General features: G+C 41.4%; 1 protein-coding gene and 1 long non-coding RNA gene across 3 annotated transcripts in view; one reads left to right on the top strand and one right to left on the bottom strand.

Moving 5' to 3' along the window:
• LOC138444748 (uncharacterized) overlaps positions 1-24,288 on the bottom strand; it is a 92,046-nt gene that overhangs the window by 25,136 nt on the left and 42,622 nt on the right. The gene's annotated exons all lie outside the window — the stretch shown is intronic.
• Positions 496-22,535, top strand: AMD1 (adenosylmethionine decarboxylase 1). Of its 2 annotated transcripts, none has more exons than XM_069598128.2 (9): positions 496-952; positions 15,711-15,797; positions 16,711-16,837; positions 17,814-17,916; positions 18,904-18,946; positions 19,046-19,190; positions 19,304-19,396; positions 19,478-19,633; positions 20,369-22,535. In XM_069598128.2, exons 1-9 carry the CDS (start codon positions 843-845, stop codon positions 20,507-20,509), a joined length of 1,005 nt encoding a protein of 334 aa, XP_069454229.1. In that variant the 5' UTR covers positions 496-842; the 3' UTR covers positions 20,510-22,535. The 2 variants fall into 2 exon arrangements, with proteins under 2 accessions (XP_069454229.1, XP_069454230.1); XM_069598129.2 differs by lacking the exon at positions 496-952 and adding an exon at positions 8,336-8,578.

Here is a 24,288-nt window from a genome sequence, read left to right as displayed (position 1 = left end):
ATGTTGAGTTTTACTGCCTGGCTTCGTTCGCCTTGGGGAAGCACACTTAAGAGAATGGCCGAGTACCTCAGCAATATCGGCGAAGTGCACGGGATCAAAACGACCACGCCATCCCAGCAGTGGCCACAGCCCCCGCCGAACCCCGCCAACTCTCTAGAGGACCCACCCTTGTTCCCCGCTATAACCAGTTGCTTTACACAGCGCTACACAGCCTTCCCTCATTACGTCCCCGCTCTCCCACCCACTCCGCATTGGACCCCAGGCTCTTAGTCCCCAGTCGGACAACAGATCGCCGTCTCCCGCCCAGCGGCCACCCCGAACCCTGAACCGCAACGCGGCTAGCTGCTCCCCGCGCAGCTAGCGGGCGGGCGGCCAGCCAGCCGCAACTGGGCGGCCGGTGATTGACAGAATGCTGGAGCAATCAGCTGCAAGGGCGGGACGTTGCGTCACTTCCTGTTCTTTTGGGTTTAGCCGGGGTATATAAATTCTCTGCTCACGCAGTGCCCTCGCTCCCACAGTATGGCCGGCGACATTAGCTAGCGCTCGCTCTACTCTCTCTAACGGGGAAACAGCGGACTACAAGAGACTGAGCTGTATCTGCCTCTATTTCCAACAGACTCACGTTCAACTTTCGCTCACCCACACACACAAAGCCGGGAAAATTTTATTAATCCTTTTTTTAAAAAAAGTTAATATAAAATTATAGCAAAAAAAAAAAAAAAAGGAACCTGAACTTTAGTAACACAGCTGGAACAATCCGCAGCGGCGGCGGCGGCGGCGGGAGAAGAGATTTAATTTAGTTGATTTTCTGTGGTTGTTGGTTGTTCGCTAGTCTCACGGTGATGGAAGCTGCACATTTTTTCGAAGGGACCGAGAAACTGCTGGAGGTTTGGTTCTCCAGGCAGCAACCCGACGCAAACCAAGGATCTGGGGATCTTCGCACCATCCCAAGGTGGGTGCTCGGGGCTCTTGCCCACAGTCGAATCTGGGGGACTGTCGCCGCCTGGGAGGCACCAGCCTGAGGCCGTGGGTTGGGTTCCCGTAGTCTTCAGGTGGGGGCAGGTCCGCGTGCGGCAGGTCGTTTTCGCAGTCGTGGAAAGGGCCCCGGCGCTGGGGGTGAGCAGCCAAAGGTCCACGCGGGGCCCGATCCAGCTTCTCCCGCCACCGTTGCCGGGCCGGGCGCTGCCCGGGGGGAGGGGAGGAGGCCGGCGCAGCCGCGTGCTCAGGTAACGTCCCCGGCGCGGCGTGCGGGGCGGCGGGCAGCGCCGTTCCTGGTGGTTTAGCGGCCCTCATCTCCAGACTTTTACTCCCCGTCGGCCGGATTTGGTGGTCGGGGACCCCGGGTGGGGTGTCCGGAGGTGGGGGCCGCGCGGGTTCCCTCCCGGCAGGTGTGGCTCGGCGGGCTTAGTCAGGCGCTAATTCGGGCGTGTCCGCCTCGGGAGTGGAGGAGGGAGGGAGCGGAGCGGATCGGGAGCGCGATTCGTCCTCTCGCGTGCGGCGGGAAGGGGTGTGTGGCGGGGGGGGGGGGGGGGGCGGCCCGGCCAGGGCTGAGGGGCTGACTAACAGGCCTCCCGCCCGCGGTCGGCGCTGGCAGCATGTGGCGCCCGGGCGGCTGGGATTGGGCGGGAGCAGCTGTGCCGCAGTGGCTGGGCCGCACCGCCGCCCTTATGTGCTCTGCACCAGAGCCCTTTCGGGGCTTCCCGGGAAGACGGCCGGAGAGCCCACCGAGGCTGGCGCCCGAGTCTCTTGACCTTGGGCTGTGTAACCTGTTACCGAGTCGGCGGAGTCCAGAGTGGAATGAGGCTAGCCTGCGTTTACGGGCTAGAGGCGGGTCGGAGCTCGGACATAATACCTTTAATTCCTAATCCTGCAAAGGAATCTGGGGCTCCAGCCTCCCACCCCGGGCAGTCATGCGAGAGAGCTGGGCGATCGCGCAGAAAAGGAGAGGGCTTGTAGTCACGATCCCAGCGTAGATGAGGACGCGGGCGACCCCGATGGTGGCGGGCCCAGCTTCCCCTCCCGGGCTCTCGGACCACTAGACGTCTCTCGTCTAGGCTCCTGGGTGCATAAGTGCCGCTAGTGTGCCTTGAGGCGGAGGAGCCGGCGCGGCCGCTTCATTGAAACGCAGCGACCAAAGAGCTGCTGGGCCGGACCCGGAGCCTGCCCCGGGGTGTGGGCCAATGGGCGTTTCAGGAATGTTGGCTGCACTCGCCGCTTTTCCTGACAAAAAGCAACTGGAGAAGGGAATCTAGGCGGACACGTGCTGCTGGGACTTTTAAGGCGGTCTCACTTGAAGGAATCTCCCGTAGGAAAACCTCGTGTTAGCTAAAATGTGACCGGTTTCATTTTTCAAGCTTTGTGCGACACTTAAGAGGTCATAACATGGCCCCTACTCTAGCAAGCAGTTACTTATAAATATGGGGAAGCTTAGCATTTCCTCCATTTCACAGATGGAAAAGCTCCCTCGTGTTGGTGATGCCTTTGGTAACACGATTGTAATAGGATTATCTAGGAAATACTGTCAGGAAGAACTAATGTGCAAGAACAAGTCATAAAATGAATAACAAAATTTTCTGCTCCAGCTCGTTAAATGAGCTGAAGCTTTATTAGTAAGCACGCGTTCTTGATAAGGGGAAGGGAGTGTTTCCTCCCCGAGTTCTTGGGCAAAAACGCCTGAATTTAAGCTTAGGCTTTTTTGGTTAAGAATTAGTTCTCCGAATGAAGGAGAAGGATAAAGGCTTATAAATAGGCAGCTTGCTTTCTTTTAAATGTTTAAGAAGGACTTTTGTACTTTCATCAACTGAAATTGTTTTACTGCTTCAGCGTGGATCTTAAAGTGATGGCAAAGAAGAATGTTGGTTTTGTTGAATCTGTGATTGTCATAAGTTTTGTAGATACTTGGAATTCATTAAATCCCATAGAGTTATCAGTCATCTAGAAGAGTAATGCATAATGAAATGGTTAGTGCATTGCCTATGGCATGTCTAGATTTGAGTTCAAACATCATCTAATAGCTAGCTGTTTGATATTTTTGCCTCTCCAAAGTGGAGAAAATAATGGTACCTCTTCGTGGGGTAATTGTGAGGGTTAACTGGGTTAATACATATACAGTACTTAAAAGTGTCTGAGACATAGTAACCACTCTGTAATTATTAAAATCTTCATCTTCGATTCTTTACCTTAAGGACAGAATCTTTTTCTCTTCTTGTTTTTAAGCAAACCAGGCTGGAGGAGACAGTATTTCAGATTATAGTCTAATAGGCAATTTAAAATTACATGGTGCCCTAGCAATTTGATGTATTTTTATTCAAGTTGAAGAGATGGTGAGCTTTAGATTGCTTAATGAAGTTAAACCTTAATTCTTCCACGGAATAATCTTTAGTAGCTTTGTTTTTATTTAACGATATAAATGTTAGGAAGCCAGAAAATCCTTCTTTTTACTTGCCTCACATCTCCAACCTCTGTAATTACACTAAAATGCAAATAGAAGACAGTCAGTCAAAAGACATTCACAGACTGAAATAAAATAACTATGCTGTTTATAAAACATAAAACCTAAGGGCGTGGAAGGAGTTAAGATGTCCTAAGAGGGTGTCACTACCAATGCTAAAGACATTTAAAAGCCAGGATATTACAGGAAAATTCCTAGGAAAGTACCTTTTCATATCGATGCAAGAAGAAATAGAAATCCTAATAGTCCTATAACCACTGCATGAATTAACTTAATCACCCATAAAGAAAAATCTAGGCCCAGATGGTTATACTGGAGTGTTCTAACACTCAAGGAAGAAGTAATTCCAACCTTTTTCATACATTACTTTTTTAGTATTACATTCTAATTAGTTAATAGAGAGGGAACACATATCATAGTTCCTTTTGGGGTTTATATAATTTTGATACCAGACTCTGACTAGAGCTGTGAAGGAATCAGGATTTTCATGAACTGAAGATGGGAATGGACAACAGTGTATCCACTTGGGAAAATGGTTTGGCAGTTTCTTAGTAAGTTACTGTGCCTGCTAAATTGCTTCAGTTGTGTCCGACTCTTTGTGACCGTATGACTATAGCCTGCCAAGCTCCTCTGTCGATGGGATTCTCCAGGCAAGAATATTGGAGTGGATTGCCATTTCCTACTCCAGGGGATCTTCCCAACCCAGAAGTTGAACCCGCATCTCTTATGTCACCTGCATTGGCAGGCAGGTTCTTTACCACTGGAGCCCCCTGGGAAGCCCTAAGTTAATACATCTCTCATATGATCTAGCCAGTCTAGTCCACTCATGTGTTTGCCCAAGTGAACAGGAAATATCTCCATACAAAGACTTTTACATGAATACGTTCTTAGGAGCTTTATTTTGCAATAGCTCCAGAACTGAAAAAAAGTCTCTATTCATCCTATAGAATACTGCTGCTGCTGCTGCTGCTGCTGCTAAGTCGCTTCAGTCGTGTCCGACTCTGTGTGACCCCGATAGACGGCAGCCCACCAGGCTCCCCCATCCCTGGGATTCTCCAGGCAAGAACACTGGAGTGGGTTGCCATTTCCTTCTCCAAAGCATGAAAGTGAAAAGTAAAAGTGAAGTCATTCAGTCTTGTCCGACTTCGCGACCCCATGGACTGCAGCCTACCAGGCTCCTCCATCCCTGGGCTTCTCCAGGCAAGAGTACTGGAGTGGGTTGCCGTTGCCTTCTCCAATGCATGAAAGTGAAAAGTGAAAGTGAAGTCGTGCAGTGTACCCAACTCTTAGGGACCCCATGGACTGCAGCCTACCAGGCTCCTCTGCCCATGGGATTTTCCTAGTTAAAAAAAAGAGCGATGAACTGTTATTGACACACGCAACAAATAATTGTGCTGGAGAACAAACAATAACAAGCCCCATGAGAAGTCCTATACTGTAAGATTTCATGTCTATAAAACCAGAAAATACGTACTCAGAAAATACATACATGATAGGCAAAGGAGGAGAGTTAAGGGAGAACGGTGGATTACAGAGAGGCATGACGGAACTTCTAGGGGTGATGCTAATCTGCCAAAGCTCAGATGGTAATCCACCTGGGATTCGGGAGACCAGGGTTCAATTTCTGGGACGGGAAGATCCCTTGGAGGAGGGAATGACAGCCCACTTCAGTGTTCTAGCATAGAGACTCCCCATGGACAGAGGAGCCTGGCAGGCCACAGTCATAAAAGTTACGAAAGTCATAAGTACATCTCAGATTTTGACAAACTGATCCCATCATGTAACCAGCCTTCATATCTAAGTAATGTAACTAGCCACCACTCCCCCTGTGCCTCCTTCCAATTATAACCTATTTCGCTGTCCACCTAAGGGAACACCACTATCCTGAGTTATAACACACCATGGTTTTCCCTAGTTTTTTTAATAACATGGAATCATTTGTTACGCATTATATGCCTCCTTTGGTCAGCATTATGTTTGGGGTTTTTTTTAGTTCGTTCTCAATGTTGTATAGTATTTTTGTGTTCATATACCACAATTTATCAAATCTACTATTTACATCAATATTTTCCAGTTTACTAACACAAATACATTGCTATGAACACTAGGGTAAATGTCTTTTTGTAAACAACATGTATGCTCTCCTGTTAGGTACACACACACCTAGGAATGGAACTGCTAAGTCAGAGGGTGCGTACAGTGCTTCTCTGGTTGGTAAAGCTCCTGGGTTGGGAAGTTCCCCTGGAGGAGGGATATGCTGCCGGTCCCAATATTCTTGGACTTCCCTGGTGGCTCAGACGGAAAATAATCTGCCTGCAATGCGGAGACCTGAGTTTGACCCCTGGGTTGGGAAGATCCCCTGGAGGAGGGATGGCAGCCCACTCGAGTATTCCTGCCTAGAGAATCCCCATGGACAGAGCCTGGCGGGCTACAGTCCACGGGGTCCAGAGAGTCAGATAGGATTGAGACTAAGCATAGCACAGGGTGCATATATTCAGCATAAGGCTGCCGTTGCTCAATATCTTCATTTAACACTTGTGTTGTCTTTTTAATTTTAGCTGTTTTGTGGGTGTATAGTGGTCTGTGTATTTCCCTTCAGACTAATGGAGTTGAACATTCTTTTATATCTTTACCCACCATTTGGCTGTCTTTTGTGAAATGCTTGTTCAAGTCTACTTCTTTTTCTTTAGGGATGATTTTTTAGTTTGCAGGAGTTCTTTAATATATTCTAGATGAATTATCTCTCCAGTATGTACATTATAAACATTTTCTATCCTCTGGTTTCCTTTTTTGTTTTATTAATGACAGTTTAGAAAATAGTTCATAATTTTAATGTCCCATTTCTCAGTGTTTTCACTAATGGTTCGAGGTTTTTCTGTCCTTGTTTAAAATGATCTTTGCTCATCCGGAGGTAATGAAGATGTTCTTTTTTCCCTGTAAACTTTGTTTTACTTTTCATAGTTAGATCTGCAGCCCATCTGGATTGATTTTTTTAATATGGTATGAAGGAATAGAATGCACTTGAAGCAAAATTGGTCCATCTTTCCAAGCTTTTACTCCAAGCTGGAACCCACTTTCTGTTAACATTTCCCACTGTCCTGTAGGCCATTTAGTAGAATTTCCCTTCAGTGTAATCTGAGTGAAGTACATAATACTGAGAATCTTTTGTTTATCTTTTCTAGCATGGCTTGGATTAAATAATACTGATTAACAATATGTTGCAGAAAAGCAATAGTCCAGATATCCAAATGAATAAGACAGGTGATGTTCTCTAAAATTGACTGCTTCATGAAGTAATTAAGGTTGATATATAAAAAGAGGGAGTAGTGTATTAGGTTTAACCTGCGGGTTTCTCTACTAGAATTTTTGGATTTCAAATGATGTTGAATAGAAATAGACCTTTATGTCTGTTTCTATAATTTAAGAGTTGCTGGACTAAAATGCTGGACCAGACAAAAACCTTTTTAAAAGAAATGGCAGCTATGGGGAGGAAGTCTGTTAGAAAATAAGAAATATTGGTGAGGAATGATAGTTTGATCTTTCAGGGCTCTCAAATTGACTTTCCTTCTTGCTTTAGAATTCATCACAGACCTGGACTGTTAGTAAGGAAATGGGTTCACATGGGAAATTGTAATGAATGGAAGTAAAGAGTAAATGTTTATTAATTGCGGAAGGCTAGATCGACTTCACTCTGACTTTTCACTTTCATGCATTGGAGAAGGAAATGGCAACCCACTCCAGTATTCTTGCCTGGAGAATCCCAGGGACTGCGGAGCCTGGTGGGCTACTGTCTACGGGGTCGCACAGAGTCGGACACGACTGAAGCAACTTAGCAGCAACAGCAGAGTTAGCTATGTCAAAATATGAAAACTAGAATCTGTAATGTTAATATTGGAGAAGACATTTAGGACTACTGGCATTTTCTGCTATTTCTTTCCTTCACTCAAATTTTATATGATAAAATCTTTAGCAAAGGACTGGTAGCAGTTGCAAAAATAGTAAATTACACCTCAGCATTAATTTTCCCAGAACTCATGCCTTACTTGACTACATCATTGCACCATATTGCAGTATCAGTAATTTACACTGGAGGAATTTACAACCCCTTGCCAAAAAACCTTTTAGGGTAAATATTTTGGAGTAGAGGGGCTTCCTATTGAATTAAGCCTCTCAGTACATTCCTCACAGCAGTTTCAAAAAACTTGAACTGCTATCTTTAAACCACCTGTTTTTGAGAGGTACACATTGAAAGTAATAAATCAATGTAGCAGTAATGATGCTAATTTAATTTTTCGGTGAAAGTTTGAGGTGGAGAACTTAAGTTACTCTGATTATAATTAACAGTACATTCTGGGTTGATTGCTTTGAACAGAAGATGAAAGCTTATTTCTCTGGATATCTGAATTAAATTCTGGTCAGCCTAGACTTCGCTGAAGAGTAATCTCATGTTTTAGGATGGGTTTGACTCAGACTGCTCTTAGACTGCTACCACCTTGGCTGTGGTGTTGAGGTCTGAATGCAAGGTAGTGAGTAGAGTGTCTGAAACAGATGAGTCAGGCTGTTGACTAAGGTCACACTTCAGGAAAGTTCAAATAGTTCAGTTGGGTAACTTTCGGGGTAAATTACTTGATAACCCTGAAAGCAGAGATTTTTGCTTAAAGGAGGAAATCTGTTAGAGGAACCTAATCACATGGAGGCCTTTTAAATAAATGCAGGTTTCCAGGCACCATCTGCACAGTTTCTGACCCACTATATCTGAGGGTAGAATCCAAGGGATAAAAGCGAAACTGTTCTAAGGGGTTTTTTGCATCTGCCAGCAGCATTCTGTTCCCTCTATAATTTACTTCTTTTAAAAGTCTAACATTGGCTTCCCTGTTGGTCCAGTGTTTAAGAATTCGCCTTGCAATGCAAAGGACACCGGTTCAATCCCTGGCCTGGGAAGATCCCGCATGCCACAGGGCAGCTGAGCCCATGTACCGCAACTACTGAAGCCCACTCACCGTAGAGCCTGTGCCCCGCAACAAGACACGTCACCACAGTGAGAAGCCCCCTGCTTACCACAACTAAAGAAAGCCTGTACACAGCAGTGAAGACCCAGCACAGCCAAAAATAAATAATTATTAAAAAGTAAAAGTCTAACATTAAGTTTAACCGTTTTAAGTGAACATTCAGTATTAAATATATTCACAGTGTTGTGCAAGAGACCTGCAGAACTTCTCATTTTGCAAAACTGAAACTACCCATTAGAGGTTAATTTCCCCTCCTCTCTCCCTCTAGCCTTTATCAGTCACCTTTCCTTATGATTTGGCTACTTTGGATACTTCATATGAATGTATGAGATGAGTGCCATATATAAGTGGAAACCTACATCCTTTTGTGGTGGTATTCATCCTTTTCTGACTGGTGTGATTCACTTAGCATGAAATTCTTAGGTTCATTCACATTGAAGCATGTGATAAACTTTCCTTTAAGGCCACATAAGCCATTTTTTGCATACACCACATTGTCTTTATCCATTAATCCATTGATGGACATTTGGGTTGCTTCCTACTCTTGACAGTTGTAACAATGAACATGGATGTGCAAATGTCTCTTCCAGATCCTGTCTTGAATTACACACACACACACACACACCCAGAAGTAGAATTGTTGGATCATGTGGTAGTTCTGTTTTTACATTTTTTTGAGGAATGTTCATAATTTTTCCATAACGGCTGTACCATTTTACATTTTCACCAGTAGTTCTGTTCACTCAGTTGTGTCTGACTCTTTACGACCCCATGGACTGCAGTATGCCAGGTCCCCCTGTTCATCGCCAACTCCCAGAGTTTGCTCATACTCATGTCCATTGAGTTGGTGATGCCATTCAACCATCTCATCCTCTGTTATCCCCTTCTCCTCCTGCCTTCAATCTTTCCCAGCATCAGGGTCTTTTCAAATGAGTCAGTTCTTCGCATCAGGTGGCCAAAGTATTGGAGCTTCAGCATCAGTCCTTCCAATGAATATTCAGGACTGATTTCCTTTAGGATGGACTGGTTTGATCTCCTTGCAGTCCAAGGGACTTACAACAGTCTTCTCCAACACCACAGTTCAAAAGCATCAATTATAGTCCAACTCTTACATCCATACATGACTACTGGAAAAACCATATTCTTTGACTAGACAGACCTTTGTTGGCAAAGTCATGTCTCTGCTTTTTAATATGTTGTCTAGGTTGGTCATAACTTTTCTTCCAGGAAGCAAGCGTCTTTTAATTTCATGGCTGCAGTCACCATCTGAAGTGATTTTGGAGCCCCCAAAATAGTCTTTCACTGTTTCCATTGTTTCCCCATTGATGTGCCACAAAGTGATGGATCCAGATGCCATGATCTTAGTTTTCTGAATGTTGAGTTTTAAGCCAACTTTTTCACTCTCCTCTTTGACTTTCATTAAGAGGCTCTTTAGTTGTTCTTCACTTTCTGTCATCTGCATATTGAGGTTCTTGATATTTCTGGATTCCAGCTTGTGCTTCATCCATCCATTCACCAGTAGTGCACAAGTGTTAAAATTTCTCTTCATTTGCCAACACTTGTTCTTTCATTTTTCCTTTTCAGTATCTGACATCCTAGTGAGCCCGAGATGGTATCGTGATTGTGATTCGCATTGTCTTATGATTAGTGGCATTGAGCATCTTTTTATGTGCTTACTGGCCTTTTGTTTATCTTTTGGGGGGAGGGGAATTGTCTATTTAAGACCTTTTGCTCACTGTTAAATTAGGGTATTTGTTTTTCTTGTTGGAGTTCCTTATTTATTCTGGATACTAACCTCTTATAAGATGTAAGGTTTGCAGGTGCTTTTCCAGTTCTATACCTTGACTTCTCACTCTGTTGAGTGCTTTCCTCTGATACACAAACGTTAGGTTTGATGCAGTTCTATTTGCCTATTTTTGCTTTTGTTGCCTGTGCTTTTTGTGTAACATCCAAGAAAGCTTTGCCAAATCCAGTCTCATAAAGTTTTCCCCCATGTTTTCTTCTAAGCGTTTCATAGTTTTGTGTCTTAATTGAGGTGTTTAAATCCATTTTGAGTTATGCAGTGTAAGGTAAGGATTCCGTTTCATTCTTCTGTGTGCAGATCCAGTTTTCCCAACACCAGTTGCCCGAGAGACTGTCTTTTCCCAATCCACAATCTGTCCTGCTTGCCACCTCCCCGCCCCCGGCCCCCAAAAGGGTAGGGGATGTCCCTGGTAGTCCAGTAGCTGGGACTTGGCCTTCCAATGCAGGGGGTGCTGGTTTGATTCCCTGTTCAGGGGGCTAAGATCCCATATACCTTGGGGCCAAAAAACCAAAACATAAACCAGAAGCAACACTGTAATAAAGGCTTTAAAAATGGTTCACATAGGGAAAAAAAAAGTAGCCAGTTAGCCATTCCTAGTTCTATTCAGTCAGATGACATAGAAGTCTCTTATCGTAATTGTATCTTTTCCCATGTAAACACTTCAATTTGTTCTATTTTTATTAAACCACAGACTAAAAACTGTTAATATAAAATATGGGACTTACCTGGTGGTACAGTGGATAAGAATCTGCCTGCCAATGGAGGGGACACGGGTTTGGTCCACATGCCTCATAGCAGAGAAGCGCCTGAGCCACAACTACTGAAGCCTGTGTTCAGAGCGTGCACGCCGGGCACCTGGAGCCCACGCTCTGCAGCAGGAGGAGCCACGTGCAGCAACCAAGATTCCGCAGAACCAAAAATCAACTGACTGATTAAAGATAAATAAAAGATGGCGTGCCGTTTATTTTCTCCTTTTCTGGCAGAGTGACTAAGATCATTCAGTCCATGTACTATCATTTGTAAAGAGCATAGTATTGGAGATATTTATCATGATCTGGGTGTGGCTAGGATCCAAAAAAGCTTTATTTAAGGAAAAAATAAGGGGCTTATTTTTCTACCAAAATGTGACTTTAATAATTTGCTGAAATTCCCAACTGTTTTCTCTCTCCTCTTTATGCTCATGGATAGCATTGTATTGACTTCTTCAATTCTAAATCTCACATTTTTCCTGCCCTGTATTTTTGAGCCATCAGTTCTCTAAATTGTTTTTATAATCACTTGGTTGATAGACTATTCAATTGTGTTTGGCTTAAAATGTTTTAAAGCAGTTCCTTTCATACCATGACTTTGAAAACTACTGACTACTTAAGGGTTTCTTTTAGGTGAGGAAGAGTATGGTTGCACAATTTATTAACAGTGATCGAATGAGTGCAGGAGGATTCCTGTTTCCATCAAGGTGGAGTAAGCACACTGTACTCTCACTAAATGCATCTAGAAACTCTGGACAGAATGCATGCAGCAGCTGAGCACTCTGGAAAGTAAATGTTAGGTGAATTGGAGAAGGAAGCCAAAACTCAAAACATCACTGAAATGTCCATGAGATTGTTTCTTTTTTCTCTTGGTATCTCCTGGGGTGGTCTCAAAAGCTGCCAGAAACCTGGAATTGCACACAAACTGAGCTCTTAGAGAGGTCTCTTTCTGGAATGTGGACAAGGAATGGGAGGGGGCCCCTTTGGGTTACAGAGAGTGGGGATTTTCCTTTGTTGTTTTTGTATTGCTTTGCCTTTTTTTTTTCCTGTTCCTTCCTGCTGTAGCTCAGGCAGTCCTATAGTAGACTGCTGCAGAGCCGTGAAACTAAAGCCTGGGCTTTCTAGCCAGAGGGCCAAGAAGCAGGCCATCTTCACACACACACACACACACACACACCCCGCCCCCACTGTTGCGCTAGGAGCTGTCATGGAGATTATGGAGACAGTAACCTAACACGTAGAAGTTGGAAGAGAACAAGAAGACTGAACTTAACCATTTCAACTGTCTGCTAACATAGTTTTTTTTTTTTTAATCAGCATGCTCCATAGGGTGTGAAGATTTAAAATCATATAATGTGATGTCTAGGATGCAATCACAAGCAATGAGGAAATTGCCTCAAAGGGAGACAGTCCAGTAGACTTCAACCTCAAGGTGGTGCAGGTCAGGATTTAAAAGCAGTTACCATAACCGTGCTATAAGAAGTAATAACACAAATCTTAGCAGAGAAGCAGAAGATGGAACTAAAAAATAACTACTGGAATAAAAAGTTTACTGGATGGGCTTATAGAGTAGAAATGACAAAGAGTGAGTGAACTTGAAGATAGATCAGTAGGAATGGCCCAGTTTGAACAATGTTGAGAAAAAATTTCAGATGGACACTGAAAATGAACAAATCCTGGTCAAAAATTTTAGCATTTTGTGTCAGATTGACAGAAAAGTATGTTATAGGAAAAATATTTGAAAAAATAATCTATGTTTAAGTTTATGGGTAGGTTCTATAAACAGGTAAGATATTAGCAGTGAAATGAGTAAGCTTCACTTATGTAGATAAAAATAAGATAATACTTCTTGTGGAATATATGTTTATATCTGGTGCTTTAACAGAATAATTCTGTTAAATGAATATTTTTAATAACTCATCCTGAACTATTAAGGTGACATTTTAAAAAAGTAAAAGGATCATGTAGCAATTTATTTTTTTTTCTTTCTTTAAACTTTATATTTTATATTGAGGTATAGTTGATTAATAATGTTGTAATAGTTGCAGGTAGACAGCAGAGGAAGTCAGCCATACATATACATGTATCCATTGAATTTCTCTCCCATCCAGGTTGCCACATAACACTGAGCAGAGTTCCCTGTGCTACACAGCAGGACCTTGTTGGTTATATGTTTTAAATACAGTAGTGTGTACATGCTGATCCCAAACACCCTAACTATCCCTTTTCCCTATTCTTACCGCCTAGTAACCATAAAGTCTTCCTCTAAATCTGCCAATCTGTTTGTTTTGTAAATAAGTTCATCTGTACCATTTCTTTTTAGATTGCACATATGAGGCATGTCATTAGATATTTCTTCTCTGGCTGACTTACTTGACAATTCTAGGTCCATGGATGTTGATACAAATGGCATTATTACGTTCTTTTTCATGGCTGAGTAATTCCATTGCGTACCTGTACCACATCTTTTTCCATTCCTCTGTCAGTGAACATTTAGGTTGTTTCCATGTCTCGGCTATTGTAAACCGTGCTGCAGTGAACACTGGGGTGCATATATTCTTTGGAGCTATATTTTTCTCCAGATATATATGTATGTGTGTATATATATATATATATATATATATATACACACACATATGCGCCCGGGAGTGAGACTACTGGTTCATCAGTTCAGTTCAGTTGCTCAGTCGGTAGCAACTCTTTGCTACCCTATGGAATGCAGCACACCAGGCCTCCCTGACCATCACTAACTCCCAGAGATACTCAAACTCATGTCCATTGTGTCGGTGATGCCATCCAACCATCTCACCCCTCTGTCATCCCTTTCTTCTCCTGCCCTCAGTCTTTCCCAGCATCAGGGTCTTTTCAAATGAGTCAGTTCTTTACATCAGGTGGCCAAAGTATTGGAGCTTCAGCATCAGTCCTTCCAATGAATATTCAGGACTGATTTCCTTTAGGATGGACTGGTTTGATCTCCTTGCAGTCCAAGGGACTTACAACAGTCTTCTCCAACACCACAGTTCAAAAGTATCAATTCTTCAGAGCTCAGCTTTCTTTATAGTCCAACTCTCACATCCATACATGACTACTGGAAAAACCAAAGATAGACCTTTGTTGGCAAAGTCATGTCTCTGCTTTTTAATATGCTGTCTAGGTTGGTGATAACTTTTCTTCCAAGGAGCAAGTGTCTTTTAATTTCGTGACCGCAGTCACCATCTGCAGTGATATTGGAGCCCCTCAAAATAGTCTTTCACTGTTCCCATTGTTTCCCCATTGATTTGCCATGAAGTGATGGGACCAGATGCCATGATCTTAGTTTTCTGAATGTTGAGTTTTAAGCCAACTTTTTCACTGTCCTCTTTCATTTTCTTCAAGAGGCTCTTTAGTTCTTCTTCACTTTCTGCCGTAAGGGTGATGTCATCTGCATATCTGAGGTTATTGATATTTCTCCTGGCAATCTTGATTCCAGCTTGTACATCATCCAGCCTGGCATCTTTCATGATGTACTCTGCATATAGGTTAAATAAGCAGGGTGACAAAATGCAGCCTTGATGTACTCCTTTCCCAATTTGTAACCAGTCTGTTGTTCCATGTCCAGTTCCAACTGTTGCTTCTTGACCTGTATACAGATTCCTCAGGAGGCAGGTTAAGTGGTCTGGTATTCCCAGCTCTTTCAGAGTTTTCCACAGTTTGTTGTGATGCACACAATCAAAGTCTTTGGTGTAGTCAATAAAGCAGAAGTAGATGTTTTTCTGGAACTCTCTTGCTTTTTCCATGATCCAGTGGATGTTGGCAATTTGATCTCTGTTCCTCTGCACTTCCTAAATCCAGCTGGAACATCTGGAAGTTCATGGTTCATATGGTAGTTCTATTTTTAGTTTTTTAGAGAACCTCCATACTGTTCTCCATAGTGGCTGTATTGCTTTATATTTCCACCAACGGTGCAGGAAGAGTTAGTTCCTTTTTCTTCACGTCCCTCCAGCAAATGATGGCCCTTCTGATGGGTGAGATGTGATGCTTCACTGTAGTTGTGATTTGCATTCCTCTTAATGAGTGACGCTGGGCATGTGCTTGTTGGCCACCTGTATGTCTTTGGAGAAACGTCTTATTTGGGTCTCATTTGTCTTTTTCATAATAAATTGCAAATACGGAGTATAACTTCCTGGATTTTGGTTTGCTTCTTAACATGCTGTAGCAAAATGCATCCAATCTTACTTGGTGTATATGTCAATATAGATTATTTTGAAACAAAATTAAATGTTGGTATTCATAAAAGAAGGAAAATCCCCTGGAGGAGGGCACAGCAGTCCACTCCAGTATTCTTGCCTGGAGAATTCAGTGGACAGAGGATCCTGGAGGCTACAGTCCATGGGGTTGCAAAGAGTTGGATGGCTTAGCAGGCATGCAGCATAGTGATTGAACTTAATCTCCAGCCCCTCTCCCCATCCATAGGTCAGGGGCTGGATAAGAGGTTCCAACCTTCTAATCACAAGGTGGACCTTCCTGGCAACAAGCGTCCAACTTCACTTGCTTCCAAAAGTCACTTCATTAACGTAACATTCATAAGAGAAGGTGGAGCAAGAATGAGACAAAAAATACAAAGCATGATTTTAAATCATGGTGAGACTTTTGTAATTTTTATGAGAGTAGGCAAGTTCTGTCATAAATTAATCATCCTCTTTTTGGTTAAATAATAGATCCGAGTGGGACATACTTTTGAAGGATGTGCAATGTTCAATCATAAGTGTGACAAAAACTGACAAGCAGGAAGCTTATGTACTCAGGTAAGCCCTCTGAAATAGTATTGGTTAACCGATTTCAGTGTGAATCATACTTCATATGGAAGAGTTCATTGTTCGTCTGTATACTGGTTCTATAATAGTTTTTACCTTTTTTAAAAAAATATGGTGTAAAATAAAATGTTTACTTCAGGTGTCCCTAGGCAATAAGATGTTTGAAGTCTTACCTAATAGCTCTTCAAGGTGGCTGTCATCTTTATTACCCTGGAGGTTAGCAGGAAGTTTCTGCAAAAGAGGATTGAATGGCATTGTTCCCTTGCCCTCACTTCTTTTATTTTTAGTTTGTGCTTCTCTATCAAAGCTTGAAGCAGAGTGAAAATTAGCTTTACCATAGAAATAGGATTGCTGTTATTTAAGAGAGGAAAGCCATGCAGTTCTTTTTTAGGTACAGAGATAGAATGTTGGGCTTTGAGGCTATTGTATTGAACATGGTGCCTGCTTTTACTAAGTCTATATTTGACATACACAGTTGTTTATCAAATGCCTATTAGGTGCCAGGCCCTAGGGATATAATAGTAAAAGCAAACATTCCTTTCCTCATGGAACTTGTTATCCAGTGAAAAGTAATGAGATGGTTACAGACATACACGTGAGAGCAGGCAGTTCAAGACGAGGTAAAGAATGAATTTAATAAGTCCTGGGTTAGGTTAGGAGTGGAGGAAAATTGACCTGTAAAAGAGGGTTTGTGTAATGAGCTAATATGCTTTATACCTAGTTTATGTTTCCGTGGGATCTTTCATGTAATAGAAGAGGAAGAATTATTTGCTTCCTTGAGAACTTAATGTTTAAAATTGAGCCAAAAATTTACACTTTAAATGATAGTCCAATAATAATAGGTTAAGCATCTCAGTAGTACATAAGCATTGTTATAATATTGTGACTTTCTTTTAAACTGCAGTGAGAGTAGCATGTTTGTCTCCAAGAGACGTTTCATTTTGAAGACATGTGGTACCACCCTCTTGCTGAAAGCACTGGTTCCCCTGTTGAAACTTGCTAGGGATTACAGTGGGTTTGACTCAATTCAAGTAAGTAGTCAAAAAAACATTTATCCTTTTGGTCGGGTATAAACGTTAGAGTTCGGTGATGTGCCTGGTAAATAAGTTTGTATACTTGTTCAATTGTAATGACTAAGGACACTCACACCATGGAGAGAAAGAATGCCTGTTACTCTTGGACAGTGGAAAATGTGGAGGAACCAGAGAAGGAATTGGGATAAAACTCAAAATGAAAGAAAAGAAAACCAGATACTTTCAGTAGTTAATTCTTTAACATTATTACTATGAATGGTGGAGAAAATAAGAAAAGATGGGAAAGCAAGAAAAATCATCTAGACTTCATAATAAAGAACTGATTGTATTAAAGAGCAATAGTCAGTTAATTCTTGAATGCTATCAGACTTTATACTTGGGTTTTAATTGTTGTGATAAGATGTTGAATTTTAATATTTAACTTATTTGTAAATACTAGTAAATAATTTATTCAATTTGTCCTAGGGCAAAGGACAGCTGTCATTGGGACCTAAAACTGTTTTTGTTAATCCCTGTAAGATGATCTAAATTGAGCAATATGTTAATTTTTGGATCACTCTTTTGAAACTAAATATATACAATACATATTCTCCCACAAAATCTTTATTACATGCCTGTTTTAAAGCTCAGACACTCCTGCTCTAGGGAATCCCCTGGTGGTCCAGTGGTTAGGACTCTGTGTCTCTATATAACACTGACTCATGGGTATTGGTATGAAACCTTGCTCTTTGACACGGCGGCCTTCATTTTTCTTTGTCGGCCAGCAAAGCGCGCTATAGTCCACGGGGCCGCAAAGAGTTGGGCACGACTGAACATTCGCACACATGAAGAACGACAGTCTATGTTAAGTGTCATTGGGAAAGAATATTTGTGGAGATAGTTCTGGCTTTGATATGTATATGTAGAAAATAGTATATTGGTTTAGAAAAGGTGATAGAATTCTGTGTGTGAAGTTACCTGTCTGTCTTTTTAGAGCTTCTTTTATTCTCGTAAGAATTTCATGAAGCCTTCTCACCAAGGGTACCCACACCGGAATTTCCAGGAAGAAATAGAGTTCCTTAATGCAATTTTCCCAAGTAAGTTTAAGTAGAATTGAGTCCTGCTTCTGGATGTTAGATATGTGTGTTGTGTGTGTATGCCTGTGTATCAAACATAGCACTTTATATAGTTAAGTTAAATGTATCAGTTTAGCTGATTACAAATTTTTGAGTATTATTGTGTAACTGTTGAAATGATGGGGGAAAAAAAATCAAGTAACTGATCACCTGCCAGATGGAGAACTCATCTTCTAGCCAGTTGCTGTCATTTCTGTTTCAGTGGGTATGAAGGCTGTGATCCCTTCATCCAGAAAAATGCCCCATGACTTCATAAACCCATGCTAAGATACTGGTCCATGTTAAGAAACTTGTCTACCATGCTGTACAGGAGTTGAGCTGACTTAAGAATGGTCAACTGAAGTGAGTTAGTAGTGTCACTTCAACTAAATTGTCCAGATTTACTTCTATCCATTTATATAAGCTTTTATTTATAGACCTTCCTTTTTGCGCTTCAAGGACAGGGAAGTAAAGGTTACCTAATCTTACCCCCCTTATATCCTAGAAGAGGCTAAAAACCTAAGATGATTTTAGTAACTTGGAGCAGAGTCATTCACAAGGGTGATTTTAAAAAAGAAAATCTTTAAAAGATTTCCATCCTACCTGTTCTTATCTCATCTTCTATACTAGGCTATATCAGGGTGCCGCATATAATTTATTTTAAATTTCAACCAGCTGTTAACTTACTCTGTTGAATGAGGCTTTGAAACACCATGGAAAGGAGGACAAACTGCATAACTTCATTTCCTGGAGAGAGTAGGTAAATAGGCGACCAAACTCCATCTCCTGATGGAGTCTTAGGGGAGAGTAAACCGTAGTTTCCTCAGCACCATTCAGACTGGCTTATTAGCTGAAGAGCATCTCTAAATGACGGCCAATAAAGTGTTTTCTTAGAGGGGGAGGGGGAGCCTGCCTACTTGCTGTCAGATGGATCTGTTAAATTTATTTTATGTTCTCCTGCCTCAACAGATGGAGCAGCATATTGTATGGGACGCATGAATTCTGACTGTTGGTATGTTGAACCCAATCTGATGGAGGTTTTGTTTTATATAAGATTTCTTTTTAAACTTGCGGTTGTCATTTTTAGAAACTATTTTGTACTTTTATATAGGTACTTGTATACTTTGGATTTCCCAGAGAGTAGGGTAATCAATCAGCCGGATCAAACCCTGGAAATTCTGATGAGTGAGCTTGACCCAGCAGTTATGGACCAGTTCTACATGAAAGATGGTGTTACTGCAAAGGATGTCACTCGTGTAAGCATTTTCAATAATGGTTCTGTACCCTGCTTGGCAGCTAAATATTTTGGCTCATTCTCTGTTTCTTTTCCAGATTTGCTTTTAAATCAGTCTCTGGCTTTCTTTCCCAGGAGAGTGGAATTCGTGACCTGATACCAGGTTCTGTCATTGATGCCACAATGTTCAATCCTTGTGGGTATTCAATGAATGGGATGAAATCGGATGTAAGTAAGAATATCTTGCTTAATAATTTAAACCTTTAAGTGTGCCCTTTCCATTATTAACACAAAGCTATTTCTCTTAAGGGAACTTACTGGACTATTCACATCACTCCAGAACCAGAATTTTCTTATGTTAGCTTTGAAACAAACTTAAGTCAGACCTCCTATGATGACCTGATCAGGAAAGTTGTGGAAGTCTTCAAGCCAGGAAAATTTGTGACCACCCTGTTTGTAAATCAGGTAATACATTTTTTTCATTGGCAATAAAATCTGACAGAAAATAAGGACAGTGAGGCATGTCATAAAATGTATTCTGAGATGCCATATAATCAGCCAGAGATACTACTAATTGAGGTGTTCGGTAGATGAGAAGCCTTATGCCTGTCATCAGACTTCTGGTCCTTGTTTTATATCTAGCCCAGTTCATGGGCTCCTCTTATCCTATCTGTTTTCCCTGTTGACAGACCTTGAGGATGGTGGTGCCAGAAGACATAAAGTGTCCCCCTGCATCCAGCCCCTAGGAAGTCAGCTAAAATATTTCAGTTCCATGGTGTTGGTTTTGTTGTTTTGGTTTTTTAATTTTATTCATTTATTTCTGGTTGTGCCGGGTTTTCGTCACTACACAGGCTTTTCTCTAGTTGTAGGGAGCAGGGGCTACTCTTCGTTGCAGGCGTGGGCTTCCCATTAATGGTGGCTTCTCTTTTTGTGGATCACCAGCTCTAGGGCACAAGGGCCCAGTTGTGGCACATGGGCTTACTTGGCTCGGTAGCATGTGGGATCTTCCTGGATCAGGGATCAAACCTGTGTCTCCTGCACTGGCAGGCAGATTCTTTATCACTCTGAGCCACCAGGGAAGCCCCCAGTGCCACAGTCTGACTAAAATAGCAGTCTTAAATACTTACTGCATGGCTGCTTTGTTTGAAAATATTACTGTAGATTGGAAATGCTAATGGTTAATTTCATTTTTTTCCCCAGAGTTCTAAATGTCGCACAGTGCTTTCCTCGCCCCAGAAGATTGAAGGTTTTAAACGTCTTGATTGCCAGAGTGCTTTGTTCAATGATTACAATTTTGTTTTTACCAGTTTTGCTAAGAAGCAGCAACAACAGCAGAGTTGATTAAGAAACATGAAGAAAAAACGCAAAAAGAGAACACACATAGAAGGTGGTGGCTGCTTTTTAGATATTGATACCAAGGGCCATGCTTTCCATAACCACCACCTTGTAGTTGCAGAAAGCCCTAGATGTAATGATAGTGTAATCATTTTGAATTGTATGCATTATTATATCAAGGAATTAGATATCTTGCATGAATGCTCTCTTCTGTGTTTAGGTATCCTATGCCACTCTTGCTGTGAAATTGAAGTGCATGTAGAAAAAACCTTTTACTATATGAAACTTTACAACACTTGTGAAAACAATTCAATTTGGTTTACACACAGTGTAATATTTCTCCAGGTGTCATCCAAAATTCCCCACAGACAAGGCTTTCGTCCTCATTAGGTGTTGGCCTCAGCCTAGCCATCTGGGACTGTTCTATTAATTGCTGCCAGGATTTTACATCCAGTTACCTCCACTTTCTAGAATATATTCTCTACTAATGTTATTGAAACCGATTTCTACTTCATACAGATGTTTTTGCAACAGCAATTAAAGTTTTTCTTCCAGGAGTCAAGTCCTCTAAGGAAACTGTCCATTCTGTGTATTTATACTTTTAACACTGCTTCCTGTGCTTGTATCACTTTGATTCCTTCCGTTACCATGGTGTCTCCCCTCCCAACCACACCCCCTCAATAAAGCAATACACTGTTACACTGTGGGTTTTATACTAATCTATACCCCAGAGGGGGAAGGCGGGGGTAGACCCTAGGCTTAATTTTCTTTTAAGGTCAATGGAGTTTGACATTTTTCATTGCCATGAGCTCTTTTGGAATAAACTATTGTTGATTAGCAAAGAAGGCGTAGATTGGTACTAGGGAATATTGGCAGAACTGTATGGAAACTGTGCCATTTGGTGTCCCCCATTAAATGAAATGAGCTTCTCATAAGTACCATGTCGTTATTAACTTGCTAAGTAGTACAAAAGAATTTTTATCACAATTTATTAACGAGGAGATTGAAGATAAAGGTATTGGTTTCAACAAATCAAGTCAGGCCAGATGATTCACCTTAACTTACTTTTGTAGCCATTTTCACTAATTTCTGTTGATATGCCATGAACTTTGGTTCAAAGCAGATTGAATGTCTTTTCCATCTTGTGACTTAAAAGATCTGTGACTTTATGATACATGTAAAAGTGTTCCGACTTGGTTCCTCTTGCTTGTTTGTCCTTTCACCATGGAATAGGATCAGGTGATGAATGAGAACTGTTAAGGTTATTCAGACATACTCAGTGCAGCAGAATGCTATCCACGAAACGTTACACACAAAATTCCTAAATCATTGGTGGGAAATGACCTAAAAATACAGGCATAAAAGCGTTGGCATCTTTTAGCTGTATTTGCTAACATGGACATTTAAGCAGTTGATAAAAGAGCAAAGTTGACTCAATTTTGTATTTCTTCTTGTCCTCAAACAATTTTTGATTCTGGATTGATGCAGTGATGCTTTTGTTCCTTCTGTATTTATGAAGGAAACGCATTTTTTTCAGTGTTTCTGAACATAAAGTCTGCTTGGTTTGAAATCAAGTGGTTGGAACACTTGACTTTTATTTTAAGCACATTGTTGATTCAAAGCTTCATTGAAGAAGCTTTCAATCAATGGATCATTCTGATTTTCTGTAATTACGCACAGTACCTAATGTTTTGGTGCTATTATGAGGACCAATGCTCAAAGTGGATTTTGTTCTTGAACAGTGTCCCAGTAGATTTGATGACATTTATTGGCTCGAGGTCTGATTTTCCTCCCCCTAATAGATTTAAAAGATTTCTATTTCATGTTGAAGACCTGCACAAATTTTGTATGGAACAAAGCCTAGAAAAATGAAAAATAGATTGACTAGTAATCTAAATTAATCCTAGTATGTATGGTAGAGGAGGGAAAATTTTGGTGCCATAATTTCTCTCTTCATGGTGTTGGACTTAAATCACTTGAAATGTATTTCTGTACCCACAATTTAAGCTTCAATAAAGGTTTGCTTAATTCATTGTCTAGTGACATTCAGAAAGTTTTCTGTCAATGTATTTTTTTAAATAGTATACATGACCAAATACTAGACTCTATATAAAAATTTTTATAATTAATTGAAGGAATTAATATTTAATGATTTTTTTAAGGTTATGGGAGATGTTATAAAGATAAGATCTTTAAGTTCTGGGAGAACAGTTTTAAACGATTTGTTGTTGATAGTAGCATCATAACTGAAGCTGAAAGGAAATCATCTGGGCTGTATCCCAGGTCATCAGAGTAGGAAAAGTGTAAGTAGAATAAGAATGCTAGAGTTTGGAACTAGAAAAGTTCGAAGATGGAATATTCCAGCATTTATTATGGAATAGGTACTTCATGGTGGGATGGGGAGCAGAGTTTAATTCACAGTTCTTGCAACTAGAACATAGTTAAAAGCTTTTGATCGTTGTGCTATGCAGATACATATCTCAGCATTTGGCAAATTTCAGTTCTTCAGTCTCATATACAATAAGCTAAAAACTGGAATCTTTATTATATTCAGATCTTTCTTAAAATAAGCTTACCAGAATATTGTCCAAAATCTGAGTTAAAAAGGGTTGATCTTAGAAGGACCTCCCTGGCAGTCTGTTGGTTAAGACTCTGCACTCCCAGTGCAGGGGGCACAGGTTAGCTCTCTAGTCAGTGAACCAAGATTCCCGAGTGCCACAGAACCCAGCTCTAAAAAGAGTGATCTTAGAAAAGCAAGATGTTAAAGGTGTGTGCAGTCTTACAGTGCCAGATTGTTTTATAGGAACAGGTAACTTGAGTTTGGCAAACACTTGGTGTTAACTGATGAGATTCAGGGACATAATCTGAATATGGTAAATGTGACACACCATGAAACAGGAAAGACTTTGATTGTCTTAGCCAGGTAACACCACTTCCCCGCTACCCACCTTCAAACTTGATGTCTTCATCTGCCCTTTCTGTTACAATGGAAGAAGTATTAGTCCTTTGAATTCCTGTCTACCCATTTCTACCTTTAGAGACTAAAGGAGTTCACTGCAGGCATGCCCACTGTTGATCCCCATCAGTTTGTTTTCCTTCCCTAGTTTCTTCCCACTTCCATTTGCTCCTTAGAATTCACTTTGTTAGTCCTTTATAACACGAGGAGTGTCAATTCTTATCCCCAAACTGAACCATCTTCAAACTACTTGTAATCCAGCATTTTCCTGAGTGAAACCTAGGATGAAATTGAGGCAGAGTCATAGAGGTTTGTGATGTAACTCAGATTGGAAGAAAACTATTGGCAGTGTCAAGAGATGTCCCATATCCTGTTTGAGTAGGACATGGCAGCCTACTCCAGTCTTTTTCACTTTGAGGGTCCTATGGACAGAGGAGCTGGGCGGGCTTCAGTCCATGGGGTCGCAAAGAGTCAGACACAACTGAGCAACTGACAACACACGTGAGTTAGAAGCCCCCCAGATAGGTTGAAATTTATAATTAAACATCTAAATTGGATGTATATCTCCTTGAACCATCACACCCTAGCTTCAGAGTCCTCGATTCTGCTCTGGTACACTGAACTATCTGTTACACCTCATTAGGTCAGATTTACAAAACTGATAATATACAAATCTTTACAGTTTTTAAGAATGTATACTCTTGGCCCACAGCCACATCAGGACCAAAGAAATTTCCCTTATACCACTACCTAAGCAATGAAGTATTACTCTAGGTAGTTTACTGTCCAGATTTTTTCACTAAAGAGTAGGGTTTCCTTCTCCCCCATC

Source organism: Ovis canadensis, chromosome 8 (genome assembly GCF_042477335.2).
Source record: "Ovis canadensis isolate MfBH-ARS-UI-01 breed Bighorn chromosome 8, ARS-UI_OviCan_v2, whole genome shotgun sequence".
Lineage (NCBI taxonomy): Eukaryota > Metazoa > Chordata > Mammalia > Artiodactyla > Bovidae > Ovis > Ovis canadensis.
The sequence above is the reverse complement of the archived record's forward strand: the minus strand, read 5'-3'. Positions and strand labels throughout refer to the sequence as shown.

Excerpts from the sequence above, each read along its gene's own strand:
- AMD1 (XM_069598128.2), top strand. The coding sequence starts at position 843 with ATGGAAGCTGCACATTTTTTCGAAGGGACCGAGAAACTGCTGGAGGTT. Across the intron at positions 16,838-17,813 it reads GTGGGTTTGACTCAATTCAA|AGCTTCTTTTATTCTCGTAA; the intron begins GTAAGTAGTCAA and ends CTGTCTTTTTAG. Across the intron at positions 19,397-19,477 it reads TGAATGGGATGAAATCGGAT|GGAACTTACTGGACTATTCA; the intron begins GTAAGTAAGAAT and ends ATTTCTCTTAAG.